General features: G+C 34.0%; 1 protein-coding gene across 1 annotated transcript in view; it reads left to right on the forward strand.

Moving 5' to 3' along the window:
• RASSF9 (Ras association domain family member 9) overlaps positions 1-10,581 on the forward strand; it is a 28,855-nt gene extending 18,274 nt beyond the window's left edge. The window contains exon 2 of the mRNA XM_032207808.1: positions 7,717-10,581. Coding sequence (XP_032063699.1) covers positions 7,717-8,992 — 1,276 coding nt within the window. The 3' untranslated portion in view covers positions 8,993-10,581. The remainder of the gene's footprint in view (positions 1-7,716) is intronic.
• Positions 10,582-15,962: the final 5,381 nt, after the last annotated feature.

The following is a 15,962-nucleotide window of genomic DNA, read 5'->3' on the forward strand; positions in this document are numbered from 1 at the left end:
AAAAGCTATCAGATTGTTTTTAGTTATGGCTTGGAACTGAGGCACAGAGGTAACAAGGTTTATTATCGAATGCTTAAAGAAGGCATGTCATCTTGCACATGGAGGAAGCATGACAAGGGTGCAGAAGACCATAGCACAAATGCACATTTGCCCAAATACAGATGGGCAGATTTGCACACACCAGCAACATACTCAAAGACCCTTGAACACATCAGATTATTAAAGACTTTTGTGGTAGTTGTTTCGTGTTTTCTCAGGATGTTTTATGCCTCTGTTGTGCCCTTTCCAAAAGACAGCAAGTGTCTCAGTGACTACTCTCACTTGGCCACAAGGTCTTTCCCCACTGCCCAATGTGACAGGCAGCAAACGAGGCACAGAATACCTTGGCAAGGAGCTGGGAGTGTGCAGCTGGAGAGGAAAGGGAGAGCCTGCTGAGAGGTGTGGGCAGCATAGCCTTGCCTGGGCCTGTCTGACGCTGCTAACCTCCTTCTTAGAGGACTGCAGATCATTCTGGACTCCAGAAGGGCACTGAGATGGGAGACATAAAAACTATAAGCAAGAACTCAACTGCAGGTACTCAGTAAGAAGCAAGAGGGTTGTTTCTAAAATCTTTTTATTTCAATTCCGCCACATACATGTAGTTGCTTTTGGTTTCATTGGGAAAAAAAAAAAAAAAAAGAGAGAGAATTACTCTAGGTGGTATCTTGACAAAATATAGGTGGTTTTGTTTGTTTGTTTGTTTTTGTTTGTTTATTTTTTGTAGAAGTTTATAAATCTTATTCTGGGGAGCTCATGATAACAGTATACCTACCAGAGAGCTCATGCCACCTTAGAACCCCATCAAAGCAACCAGTCAATGACAAATTATTGTCTGATTTGTTTGCTTGTTTTCATTGCAAATGTTATCTATGCTATGTTATTTGGCTTTCTGGGTCTTAGGTATATTGAAATGTATTTGTAAAAGTACAGCATCAAAAAGAAAAAACAATAGAAGAAGAGATGCTAAATACAGAATTGAATTCATTTTCTACAGTGAAACAGGCTACATTAGTTATATATATCATCTGCTAGCATCCTAGAAACTATCCTTCTGACATCAAGAATTACAGTTTATATGCCACTTGCAGATGCCATGATGAAAGAAATAAAGGTAATATTATTATTATATTATATGAGAAGTATAACAATATTCCAACCCAAAAAGATAGATGTAACTTCAATACCAACAAAACTAAGCTATTTCATGCAGATGGCTTTCCAGCATGAACTCTTTGGTAGTAAATTTATAAAATATTAACAGTTTTATATATTTTCCAGCAAAGGATTAATGTGTTTCCTTGTGAGTTACTTATGTTCACCTGCAGATTTTTTATTCAATATAAATTATTTCAGTGACTGGGAGGAGACAGTTAATAGAAGTTTGGATTATCAATTTGGATTTTACTAACACAAAAACTTTTGTCTAGGAAATTGGTCATACTGAGTTAAAAGTAGTAAAGCATTAAACAGTAGTGCTAGCAATGGGTTCACAAATATGTCTTGGCTGCGAAATTTCTAGCTGTTGACTAGCTGTTTTATTTTTGAGTTACTCAGTTTGACTAGCTCCGTGGGATGAGTATGTTAAAAAAAAAAAAAAAAAAAAAAAGGAATGTCAATAAAATTCCATTTTATTTTCAAGTGAAAGTATACAAAGAATTTAATGTGGTGAAGGGAGAGAACTATTTTATCTCTGTTTTTTTTTTTTTTTTATCCCAACAAAGAAAAAAAAATCTTTTACTGTCAATGATATTTTAGGAACATCATATTAAGCTGCTATCAATATCATACATAAATGATCTAGCCCCAGCATAATATTTACTGAAATTAGTAAAAGTAGGAGGAATTCCTTTATTTGATTGGTTTGATTGCTTGTAAAGCTATATATTTCATATGTAGTAAGAGTGTTAAAACTTTCATGAAGGCAAAGAATTATGTTTTTGATATGTATGTTTTTGTGCCAGTCATCACTTGCATTAGTCAATATTAGAAGAGTTACTTTAAGCTGTCTCATATGTTGACTTTGTGCAACATAAATGTGTGTTTTTGTTTTGTCTGTACATTGCTGGAATGTATTACCTTTCTTCCCTTAGGCCTGAATAATAAATTAATGAAGCGTACATGTATATCTGATATGCAACAATCAGCTTGTGCTGACACAATCAAGGCTTTGTGTGAGGTCTATGATATGATTAATATGGTTTTTTGGGGGGATGATAATGAAGAGAAGCAAAATATAGAAGGTATGAAACTAGAAATCAAAACAAACAAAAAGGACTGTAGTTTTGACAATTCTTAGAAAAGGAAGGACTTTTGACCATTCTGAAGTTTAAATGCTCATCTTTTCCAGAAAGGACTTTGGAGGGAAAAAAAAAAAAAAAAAAAAAAAGACATGCTGTTATCATCAAGGCTTTAAAATCATGGTTAGATAGACAGAACATTTCAGTGATCAATTCAAAGAAATAGAATTCAAATCAGAACTGAAATCTTTAAAGATTATTGGTGTTGATGTAAACAAACATTTTCAAAAAGAGAAGTTGCCCAGCTAGTTTTGAAGCTACTAGAAGATGTTTCTGAAACTGTTTTTCAAGAAAGCCAAATATTTAAACTGGAAAAACATCTTAGCTGCTACAGACTCATTAATTGATGTGTCGTTCAAAAATAATCGTTCTTTTGCTTTTGTTAAACAAATGCAGAATGCAAAGACCAAGGAATCAGTAAATGTGAGAAGTTTGCCCTTTTGTTTAAATGACCATCTAAAACTAGATCTTGTTGTTGAATATTGTCATTTCTATTATTACATATCAGAAGAAAAAAAAAAAATCGCTTTCCATGATCAACATTTATTCAAGGAGTGACAAACTGGATTACCTCTTCCTTACTATTGAAATTACTTCCTGGATTTCCTTATAAATGACATTAACATACTAAACAGCATTTTTTTAGGTCCCATGTTTAAGTTACCTGTAATAAGTCTAATACTATCCGAACCATTCCTGTTACCCTTCTCTTGGACAATAAACCAGAATGTGATTGGATTACTCTCACCTGTATTTAGCTATCTGAAAATTAAATGTTTAGTTGAAGGTGACAAATTTCTTGTAGTTAGTGAAAGAGAGGAATAGCTTCATTTGAAGCAACGATTTAGAATATGGAGACTTATTGGAAATCTACTCTCCTCTCACGTCAAGGAGGAGCTTTGATGATATATATATATATATATATACACACACATATATTGAAATCTTAACTTCCAGATGTCTAAGTGTGAAGAATTCCACTTACATACAGAATCTGGTCTCCTATTTCAATAAAGAAAGCACTTTTTAATGAAGGATGGGTCCTAGTATTAGCATCTCCTTGCATCCTGAAAGCAGGTCTTTAATAATTGTTATGGTGTCCCTGGCAAGCTAAAGCCTCATTTTTGTTTGGCATAACTTGGATTAACTATCATTAAAGAATTAGAGAATAAATTTTACTTGAAAGGTCCATGGTAGGCAACAATGGTTTACCTCTTTATAGTGGAAGATAATAAAGAACTCTTAGAACACTTTCTAACACTATTCTAACACTAAGATATTAGAATTCCATGGTACTGTATGAATAAGATTATAAGATTCACTAATTCTCTTTGAATTAAAAAGCAAAAGCAAAAAAACATAGTAAGGCTACTGAAAAAAAAAAAAAAAGTGGATAATATATGTTGTGACAAACACATGGAAAAAAAATTTGCACTTTACAGGGCTGTTTTGATTCAAGAATTACAGAATGTTTTTGCTTCTTTTCTCCAAAAGGTGACAATATAATTAGATGTATATTATATATACTTATACATTCACACACACATATATATGTAAAAGTACATATGTATGTACAAGCTACTTGAGTTCTTTGTGTACCTTCATGTGTATGCATTTTCCATTCCTTCAGCACTACTATGAGTTGTGTACTTCAGCATGTTAAACAGACCAGCAGAGAAAAATTCTTCCCAAGAAAACTCAATGTAAAGTCTGAGTAGACAAGTGTAATGTAACTGAAAAAAAATAGTCAGTGGGACATGCATGTAAAAACATGTATAATACAAGTACTTATCAGTACACAAATGCAATGGAGTATCTAAGTTTTTTTTTTATTGTTGTTATTATTTTATTTATTTATTTATTTATTTCTGAAGGCTTAATAATATCTAAAAGAGAAAGTAAGCTTCTGCATAACTCAAATGATCTATTGCACACTGAAAATACTGAGCAGGAGATGATACTTCAGTCAGCCAAAAACAAGAATGAGAAAAATAGGAGGAATTTCCATGTGCAAACAAATTACATAAGTCTCTCAGAAGAGTGCTTGAAGACTGACTCTTAAATGTATGTATTGATTATGAAAAACAATGGGATGGGAAATACCTGTTCTGAACTTACTGCCTTAAAGTCCTAGCCTAGTATTTCTTACATTTTTACTTCTATTTCATTTTTATTTTTTTCTGACAGTACTTTTATAAGTTGAAATTCAATGACTGCTAGTATACTTTTATTTCTATGTGTATTGTTTATGTATAAGTGGTGAGCATAGTTTGAGACACTTACTTTTGATAATTTGCTTTCCATTATTTTATTCTTAATATACTGAGCTATTTGACAGTCACTGCTGACTTACATTGCAATTGTCTATTTATATGTTTCGTATAACTATTAATCTCTCAACAGACAAAAATATTTCTATAGCATCCTGTATACTGTGAACCTAAAAGAATTTACAGGTATTGACTTTTTAGCATGTGACATACTTAACAGTAATGTTATTTAATCTGATATTGTAACTCAAATAGTTTTTTCTTTATGCATTTTGCCATTTTCTATGTCTGTGACATATTCTTATTTTCATAATCTAGGAAAAATATATTAATCTTCTGAACACCAGTTTTAAAAACTAATTGTGGTAAAATGCTGGCCTGTAAGAAGGAGCTATTGAAGTGGGAAAATGATGTCATCACTCAGAGTAATCTAACAAAACACAAATTTTATGGAAGGATGTTCCAAGGCCTGGAGCAATTGGACAGAGCTCTGCTGTGTGGTAGCAATAAAAAAGTCACTTTTGTACGTCTTATTTGTATTTATTTGCAGTCTCCTGCATTTTGAGGATTCTTGCCTTGTGGTCAGTGGCACCTAGAACTGAGTCAATTCATGGTTCAGTTTTTTGGATTACAGTTTTTCTCCCATGCCATGTAATAAACAAGAAAAAAGAAACAAGTTGAATTGCTTTAATAATCACAAGGTATAACCCTAACTAACCCAAGTAAAACTCCATTCCTACTAAGTCTCAAAAAAATAGAAATGTCTTGTGAATATTTAGTCATAGGTAGAAAAAAAAATGTGGTATTGAGCCCTTAGAATACTGTCAATATTTCCATTATCATTTTCAGGCTTTCCCCATCAGACTGGGTTAAATCTCATTCATTAAAATGAACTGGAAGTGATACCAGAAAATCTAAAGATATGCATTTTTGCTCAGAGAATTTATTGTTTTATCATTCTAGGCAAGAAGCCAAATCACCAGATCTGGGTAAGCGGAAATTATTCATGTAGAGGCTAGAAGATAGGAATATCCTGGACATCACACCCTCCTCTCCTTTCAGCTACATCTCTTACATTGGCAGTGGCCTTGTGTCATTGAACAGTCTATGGCAGTCCAAACAAAAAAGTTATCTCTAAAGTAAAATTTCTGCATTTTTGTCATCTGAATCACACTCCAGGCTCTGCTGATTATATTGATACAACAACAATTATAATGGGATCTTAGATATTTGAATTTAGATGTTTGTATCTGTAAAGTGGTACCAGTTGGTAAGGTCAGGTTAATACCACATTCATTGAAATTCATAAATAGAATGTATCTTAAAGCTTTTAAATTTTTCTTGCATTCATATAAGTTATATTTTGAAAAAGAATCTGTATTGCTTGAAAATGCAGATGTGGCAGAACTACAGATCTATCTTACCATCAAGTTCTGTTATCTTTTCTCATTTTCAGCAGTATTTCAAAGTCCACTTATCCTCAGTATCTATTTGGAAGCATGATTCTTCCCTACAGAATATCCCTGGGTGATATTAAGAGCTCCTAAATTGTGCAGTGTTTGTGTGATGAGAACAGATACGCAGAACTGAAAGTTACTCTGCTGTAGATCTCTATGTTACTCTAGGACAGTCTGGAAATTTAATGCAGATTGCCACACTTTGACACTTATTGATAGTTAACACTTGTTAAGTGTACAAAAAATAAATATGATGAAATACATTTTTGGGAGATGCACATTTACCTGGGCTGGCATTAATATTAGAGAAGAACCTGAAATAGGCATATTTTTCTGATTCCAAAAGTATTTCTTCATGTAATTTAAACAATATTGTTTTGTACAGGAAAATAGGAATTTTTCAATGTTGTAGGCATATCAGGATTATAGCTGTTATTCATGTAGTCTCTGCCATTTTGACCTGGTTTGGGTTGGGATAGAGGTTTTTGGTTTTGTTTTGTTTTTGTTTGTTTGTTTTTTTCATAGGGGTGTGTGCTGAGTTTGGGGTTTAGGATGAGAATAATGTTGATAACACACTGATGTTTTAGTTGTTGCCAAGCAGTGCTTACAATAAGTCAAGTTCTTTTCAGTTTCTTGTGCTGGCCTGCCAGTGAGGAGGCTGCGGTTGCACAAGGAGCTGGGAGAGAACACAGCCAGGACACCTGACTCAAACCGGCCAAAGAGAGATGTCTCATACCATATGGTGTACTGCTGATCTATAAAACTGGGATGGTTGGACAGGTATGGGACAGCTGCTCAGAGAGGGGCTGGGGATTGGTCAGCAGGTTATGAGCATAAAAAGGAGCGTGGCCAGCAGTTCAAGCCTCTACTCTGCCCTGGTCAGGCCTCACCTGGAGTGCTGTGTCCAGTTCTGGGCTCCCCAGTACAAAAAAAGACAGGGATCTTCCGGAAAGAGTCCAACGGAGGGCCACAAAAATGATACAGGGCCTGGAGCATCTTCCCTATGAGGAAAGACTGAGAGACCTGGGTCTGTTCAGCCTTGAGAAGAGAGGGGATCTTATCAATGTTTACAAATATCTTAAGTGTGGGAGACAGTGGGATTTGGCCAACCTCTTTTCAGTGGTTTGTGGGGTTAGGACAAGGGGCAATGGTCAAAAAATGGAGCACAGAAAATTCCACACCAACATGTGGAAAAACTTCTTCATGTGACGGAGCACATGTGACAGGCTGCCCAGGGAGGTTGTAGAGTCTCCTCCTCTGGAGATATTCAAGGCCCGTCTGGATGCCTACCTGGGCAGCCTGCTCTAAGGAACTTGCTTTGGCAGGGGCGTTGGACATGATGATCTCTGGAGGTCGCTTCCAACCTCTACAATTCTGTGATTCTAAGAGCAATTTCATTGTGCTTAATTTGTTTATATATATTATTATTATTATTAATTATTATTATTTTCTCTTCATTTGCTGTCCTATCAAACTGTTTTTATCTCAGCCCATGAATTTTACTCTATATTTTTAGATATTTTCCATGGAGGAAGTGGAGGGAGTGAATGGCAGTGTGGTGTGGTGCTTAGCTGAGTTAAACTGTAACAAAATTAAATTCTATTTAAATTTGGTTTTTTTTTTTTTTTTTTTTTTTTTTTTTTTTTTTTTTAGATCTCCCAGCAAGGAGATGGCTTCAAATGAAAGAGAGATTGTGGTGTGGGTTTGCCAGGAAGAGAAGATTGTATGTGGCCTGACAAAACGCACAACTTGTGCAGAAGTGATTCAAGCACTACTTGAGGAACATCAAGCAACATTCGGAGAGAAAAAGGTCCTCTTTGGAAAACCCAGTGATTACTGTATTGTAGAAAAATGGAGAGGCTCTGAGCGAGTCCTTCCTCCGTTGACAAAGATTCTGAGACTTTGGAAGGCCTGGGGGGAAGAGCAGCCCAATTTGCACTTCGTGTTAGTAAAGTCTGATGCTTTCCTCTCATTTCCATTGTGGAAAACAGCTGAAGCTAAGGTAGTACAAAATGTAGAAAAGCAGTGGGAACTCAGCCCAGCCAATTACATGAAGATGTTGCCAATAGACAAGCAAAAGAAAATCGTCAGGAAGACTTTCCGGAAACTGGCCAAACTTAAACAGGACAGTGTTCAGCAAGACAGAGATAATATGGAGACACTGATTCATCTGATTATATCTCAAGATCATACCATTCATCAGCAAGTCCTTAGGATGAAGGAACTAGATATGGAAATTGAAAAATGTGAAGCACAATTCCATTTAGACCGTGTTGCCAATGATGGAGAAAATTATGTGCAGAACTCATATTTAACAATCAATCCAAGTGAGGCTGAGCAGCAAGGGAGTAGGCCAGATGATCAAAAAGAGATGCACGAATATTTCAGCAAAAGTGAGGGAATTTTACAGGTTGAAGAGAGACTGAAACATCACAAACAATTAATAGAGAAGCTGTGTGCTGAAATTGAGAAAGAAGTATATGGTATATGTTCAGAAAAAAAAGGAGATGATATTCACACAGAAGGAGCTTCTAATGCTCAACTGGAAAACTCAAATTTGGAAAGTGTAAAGTATGAGCTGGAAAAAAGTATGAAAGATGGTCTGAGAATCAATTCATACCTGAGCTGCATTCAGAAAGAGCTTACCTACAGGGACTCATTGCTTCAAAAGAAGGAAAAAGAGTATGAACTTCTTACAGAAGAATTTAATTTACTACATATTAAAGACAACATCGAAACTAGGCTTCCATTGAATGAAGAGCCACCCAAGGGCAGTGGCAATTCCAGTAACAGCATTGCAGTTCCTGACTTTGTTCACAGAGTGACTAATCTGGACATAAATGATACAGACTCTGACACTGGAATCAGCTCTACACACAGTCAGGACTCTGAAATTACTTCCGGGGACATGGTACTGTTATCAACATAGTTGAAAACAGTCATGCATTTTTGAAAAGTCACATTTTGAGGGATACATAGAAGAATAGGTAAACTTTATTGTCTTGAGAGTCCAGCCCCTTAAGATGTTGCAACTGTGGCACCACTCTAGCAAAGTAAACAGTGTCTATGTGCTTAAAAGTATACTTGTGATTAAATGCACAGGCAGTCTCATGGGTTCACTGCTAATAGGTGCAAAGTTGTTGGCTTTTGCTAAATTGGGACGTACTGTTTAGACCTTGTAATATTCAGTGAAACAGCAGCATTCTGACTAGCTTGAACCAAAAGCCTGGAGCTTTGATATCCCACAACCTTTTATTTCACATCTACATCTCTCTAACTTTTAAGGAATGTGAATTATATATTAGACCCAACTAAATGGAGAGATTGATTTTCTGCTCTGTTACATAAGCTTTATTCAACTGGAGTTTCCCTGGAATATAATATAATCAAGCATGTAGTCTGTTAAAAATTAGTTTTTATGATGCTGCAAGACAAAAAAATGCAATTGCATTTATGCTATATATTTAAACTTAGTGCTGAGTTAACAGGATGGTAGGTTCAAAACCACCTATGTCCCAATTTAAAAATGACCTTACACACATAGGTAGTTAATTTCCATTGTCTTTCAGCAGGGTCTAACTGCTACTAAGATCTTTAAAACTCTTGCTCCTCTGCTGTTACCCTGCAGTTGCCATGGTGACGGTATATGGACACACAGTTTTGCCAGCGGGCATGTCAGAACTGCCTACCTCCTGTTTCTGTGAGGTGATCAAATCCCAAGCTCACACCTAGCCCCAGGGGCATTTTCGGGAAGGCTTTCTCCTGCTTATCTCACCAGTAGGATCCAAAGTCTTTGGCCTCCTCAGATCATGACTACCATATCATACATAAAACAAGAGACAGGCAGGGGCCAGACATTTTTGGCTCTGGCTACTGGTTCCCAAGTGCCAGGTAGTTATTCTTCTCAAATAGCAGATAGGTTGTCCAATCCTGTCCAGTACTGATTTGGAGCAGCAATATGGCCCTTTTGTTATCTCCTTGGTAAGAACTTTAGAATACAACTAAAACTGATCCAATTTAAACATTGGGCCATGAGTGAGGGAGAGGAGAGTGTCAAATTATTTCACTTGGGAAGTAGTCATTAAGATCACTTGTAAATTCAGAATTGAAGTGTATGTCTTCTCAGTTACCAAACAAGATTTCTAACTCTGAGCTAGAACCTTGCTAACAGAGAGAACATGAATAATTTCTGGGTTGCACACCGAGGATTGCCATGTTTCTATTTTGCAGATCGATCTGTTTAAGGCTTTTGAAAACATAATGTAAATCTGATTAAATGAATTGAATGGAGAAAGAGTTACAACATTTCTAAAGTTTAGCTCCAACAAAGTTCCAACAGATCCTGGAATTAAAAGCCTTCAAAGTAAATGAAAGGACAATACCTGGATGGAATAAATATACTTTCAGGAGCACTGCTTTCCTTTCCTATATTTTTCTTCTCTTAAATGTCTGTCAACCATCTGTATTCTAAAATGACGGACGTGCTAGGACTGCTGGTTAACATATATTTGACACAGAAGAAAAAAAAAAAAAAAGAAAAAAAAAGTCTAAAAAATCAGTTTTCATGTTGCTTTTTTTTAAAAAAAAAAAAAAAAAAAGAAAAGAAAAAAAAATTTGGATCCTGGATATTATAGAGTTTTTATTCCAGGAATATGTGCTAGTTACCTTAATATATTTTGTGTTGTGTTTTTATCATACAATGTTATTTGAATACTTCAGTAATAATGTCATATGTAGACTCATCAGCTCCTGATGGAAATATATCAAATATCTCTGTAATAATTTATTAATGCAAGTCAGCATCTTTTGAAATCAGTGGTATCGCTCTGACAAGTGCAGAACTCTGAATGTTGAGAGTAGGCTCATGTATTCTCTGAGTTCTTGTGAATGTAGGTAATAGCTATTTCTACTGAGTCTTTTTTTTTTTTTTTTTTTTTTTTTTTTTTTTTTTTTAATACTTAGGGGATAAAAATTCAAGCAGAATAATATTCATACCTATGCAGGCCAGTACAAGACCTGTGTGGGAAATAATTTCCACTCACACTCTACCAGAGTTAGTTTACGTATAGGAACTTGTACTGGTTTTTGGCCATGATCTTTATCCACAATATATGTTTTGACACTACATCCCCTGCAACACGTAGATCTTTAGAGTATTATTGTGTTTTAAAAGAAAATAGGAAAAATAGGTTGAGAGAGTATTTCTTAATAAAATAATATAACACAATTCACAATATTTTGAAGCTTATAATTTGATATTTCATAAAAAAAATTCTTTCTGAATTTAAATGAATGTACAAGATAATTAAATACTGCATGAACTCTTTGCTGTTTATCTGCTTATACACTTTTTGTGCACTCATTTAACGTATTTTCAGGTTGCTAAAAGTAGAATTTATCATCCCTTATGCTCCTTACTTAATCATTTTTACTTTGCCTTAACTGTCTACATTTTTTTTTTAATTATTCCCAGAAGGAAATGCAAACCCAAATATTTTGTCTCATTTTCTGACATTCTTTTAAGTCAGTTCTCTTTCCATCTTAACATTTGAGGTTTATTTTATAAAAAATTCCACAGAGTATGTTATACTTATGGATAAAGTTCAAAAAAAGTCTTACATAAGAGGAGAGAAAAACTCTACCCAGGGAGAGAAAACAGGAAACGTCAAGGAGTAGTGAAAGGAAATTCAGTACTTTACACTCATCTGTACAATGGGGTTTTGAAAGAAAAATAAATTTTAGAAAGAAAAAAAAAAAAAAACACAGAGTGAAAGGAATAACAAAGTGGGTCAGAGTCAGCCTGATTGTTTCGGGATGTTTCTGATATGAATCTAGGCAGAGATCTTCAGTGACCGTCACCTGGGCTAATAATACTGAAATGAAACAGTACTGACACTTGGCTAATACAAAGTGTACTGGCTCCTACATACCTAAATAGTAACACATAACATAATATTATATTTGTAACCAATATAACTATGAAAATTTCCATGGAACAAAGTCCTCAATCTCATGTTTCTTCACAACTTACTATATACTTTTACAAATTTGATGAAAGCAAATGAGTCAATTTAATTACCTACTTAAGTTCCTTAATGATGACTCTTTCATTTACAAGGCAAATATAAAATACAATTATCATTTTATTATACATAAATTTACAGTATTTAATATCCACTTATATGCTTAAAAATTACAGTGTTATTACATATATATATATATATTTTTTTTTTTTTTTTCTCCCCTGGAAAACTGAGCAATCCCCAAAAACTTCTATTACTTCAGACTAATAGATAACATCTTTATCTTCAGATTGTACATTCAGGGATTTTTCTACTGGCTGCCTTATGTTCCATATATACATACAGATTGCTGACAAAGGATATTCTATTATATGATACTGACAGATTGAAACTCTCATGTCTGTGAATTTCAACTTGCAGCTTTAGGCTGCTAAGATTAATAGGCTCTTCATTTCTCTACATGCCCAGAATCATCATTTGTTAGTTTTTGCATATTTCCAACTGTGCAAAGACATAAACAGATGTAATGTAACAAATCATTATTACAAAATCATATCATTTCTACTTCTGATTGCTTAATTGTGTTCATTGCTTTGGAGAGACAAAAATCTAGATTTATGAACCTAATTCAGCAATGTACTGATGTATTTAACTTTAAGCAAATAGTAATTTGAATTACTTTGTGTGTGATGCATGTTGTATTTTCTTTAGTAATATGTGAGCATTCCTTGCTAACTTTTTAATATACTCAACTGTTCATTCTGTTTAAATATACATATTTTTTTTTCCATTTTCATCTCATGAAACTTTTTTTTTAATAAAATATCTTTGCTAATGATGAATATGTTCATTAATAGTGCAAGTGGTACATGCACATAAGAACAGAAGTCTAATCCAAAGGACTTTTTTCTAAACCTACCTTAGACCATCTTTTCTGGTCTTGCAAGTTAAGTAAGCTTGCAGTTGCATGCTCAGCATGATTATATGCATAATATTTTCTTTTCCTAGAGCTGTGGTGTTTATCCTTCTGGGTATTTTACTACAGTATTTGAAAAGCATCTAAATTATTTGACATTTTATAAAATCTGAAATGTGTTCAAATGAATGTAGTTTATTTTTTAGGATTCTATTTTGTTTGTGACACAACATTTCATAAAATGTAATAGTATCATTCCAAAGTTATTTTATTGTCACTTTTTTAAAATTTATTTTAACAAGCAACCCAGAGTATGTTACACTATAACAAAGTCTTATAGTCTGTTCTCAAACAGAACTTTCCATGACTGAAATGATTGACCACAAAGAGTGGTTTGCTGGGATGGAAAATACACACAGAAATAGTTTCTTTCTAATACTTAACAGATATTTCATTTTTATGTCCTACATCAAGCAGAGATTTTCAGAGAGATGCTTGCAGACTGAATTTCTGGAATCAAATTTACGGCTGCCTTTCATGTCCAATAGATCAGGTCCAGCTAGAATCCAGTCACTTTTTTTTTTTTTTTTTTCCCGTAAGAGCTCTTTGTAATGTTTGACTAGCCTTCAGGTTTCACCCAGGAAACATTTCCAAATAAGAACATGTAGTTAGGTTTGGGCAGTATTTTGCTTTTTCTGAATTATGAATTAGGTGCATTAGGTACATTTTATGATACATAGTAGATTTCTATCTTATTCAACTGGAATTTGAAGTTTTTCATATCAATGATTCATTCAAAAACCAACTGATCATTCCATTTTCAAAAACATGTACTGTAAGAATGACAGAAACTCTTGACTGTGCTAGTTTTGTCAGCTGAATCCCCAGTAAAGGTGAGAAATGTAGTCTTTCTGCATGTAAATGCAGGTTTTGGCTTATGCAATAACTGTATGCGTATTTTGCTTGACTAGCCTGTTGGTTGAGATTTTAATTCATGTAAATATTTGAAAACTTAATTTGTGATCTTCAGTCCATTCATTGGTAAAGCATTTTCAGGAAATAATATTTTTGAGGGGAGAGGAAGATTACTTTAAGAATAACTCTTGTTAGGATCCAGTTAAGAAAGAATAAAAGCAAAAAGCCCAGTTCCTACAAAAAGTTTGCTGGCAGCCAGAAGCTCCATTTGATCCTATGAAGGCTGGAGGGAGCTTATAGTATTAACTGAAGAAAGTCAAACAGTTAGTTCAATTATTTTCTGTGGTATTTTTTTTTTCATTCTGCAATGCATAGAAGTAGAAAAGTACACAAGGGCTTCTGAGCACTTCACCAATGCAGTCTTGCGAATAATACGTCAGTAAGTCAGTTACAAGGAAAAGGGAGTTATTTACATGAGAAAGTAGTTAGGCATAATATTAGACAGGGATCTTTTGATTTAGAGAGCTTTTGTCACTCATGACCTACAAGTAGTACATCTTCTGTATTAAACTCTAGTGATAAGAAATTTTATATATATGTATATGTATATGCAGTGTTCACTGTAATTTAAATTCTTTTGCAGGTTGTCACAGACTATGTGAACTTGTTTTGCCATTTTCCCCATTTCTGATTCAACTCATCTTCACACTTTACCTAAATATCAGTCTTACCTTTTTTGCAGCTCTGTGCAATTTCCATTATGTTCATATTTGTACTTTTTTTTTTTTTTTTTTGAGTTATTCAGCTGGTTAGATCAGATTTTTTTTTTTTTTTTTTTATAATTTTTCCAACATAAAATATCTTGCTTTTATTTTATATTCATTCTTATCTGCTTTATTTCTGACTTCTATCACATCAGATCTGCTTTATTTCTGACTTCTGAGTGCATGTATTTGTTTTAAACTGCAGATTAAGTAGCTACACTGCAGTTACTTTATATTTTATTTTGCTCAAACATTCATAAAATAGGTATATAGACTTCCTTTGAGAGGAGGTTCACCAAGTATTTTAGTATAATAGTTTGCATACAGTAAATTGCCCTTACCTTCATTCTGTTTTATATATGAAAAAGTTTAAATGGATCAGAAGGTTCTTTTATGTAACATAAGTCTTAATTGAAGTATTTCTTAAATTATTTATAGTTGCACTGGATTCTGCTAACAAAATTATGAACTGGTACTATTTATTTTCTGGTCTTGTCATGTCAAAAAGAGCCAGGTCAATCATAAACCCAGGGCTGTACTGCACAGTCACACATTTCCAGAACAGCAGATTAGCAATACATGGATTTGATAATGTTCACTCAGGTCATGAATGGTGTTATTGATTGTGACCCCAAGAAGCAGAACTTTCCTTGTAACATTCACCATTTTGAGGGCTGCATATATTTGCCTTTGAGGGCTACAATTTTTTGATTATTATTTTACTATGCAAACAGTTTTGTTCTGTAAATTTGAACACTCCCTTTCTGTGGGAGAACTTTGTATTAACAAGCAGGTATTCAGTTGTTTTTCATTTCTTAACAAAGGTCCAGTGATATAAATAAATTTTAGATCAGGTGTTTTGAAGAAAAATTGTACAATTCTTTTCTGTAAAGACTAACCACTTTCATATCATTGCTGTTTTCAGCATTCTTTTCCAAGACATATTTTGTGTATTTGGTTTCGACGTCTAAAATTACAGGCCAAGACTGTTTGTAGTTAAGTCAATATTTGAGCTATGCAACATAGGCATTTAGGGAAAGACTAAGTCCTGTGCTTGTGTAACTGTTTAATTGCTGTAAAATTCCATGAGTTTCAGGAAAGATATATATGATATAATGAGATATATATATATAATGATATAAGATATATTGCTTATATATGACTATGTAGGGGAAGCAAAGCCATTTCACAGCTTCTGCTGTAAGATGAGTGTTCCTCAACAATCCCTTTGTAAGGATGGCAAGAGAACGTGTTATGAACTGTGTTCTTCTGATAATCTAA

The sequence above is a fragment of the Aythya fuligula genome, chromosome 1, assembly GCF_009819795.1.
Source record: "Aythya fuligula isolate bAytFul2 chromosome 1, bAytFul2.pri, whole genome shotgun sequence".
NCBI lineage: Eukaryota > Metazoa > Chordata > Aves > Anseriformes > Anatidae > Aythya > Aythya fuligula.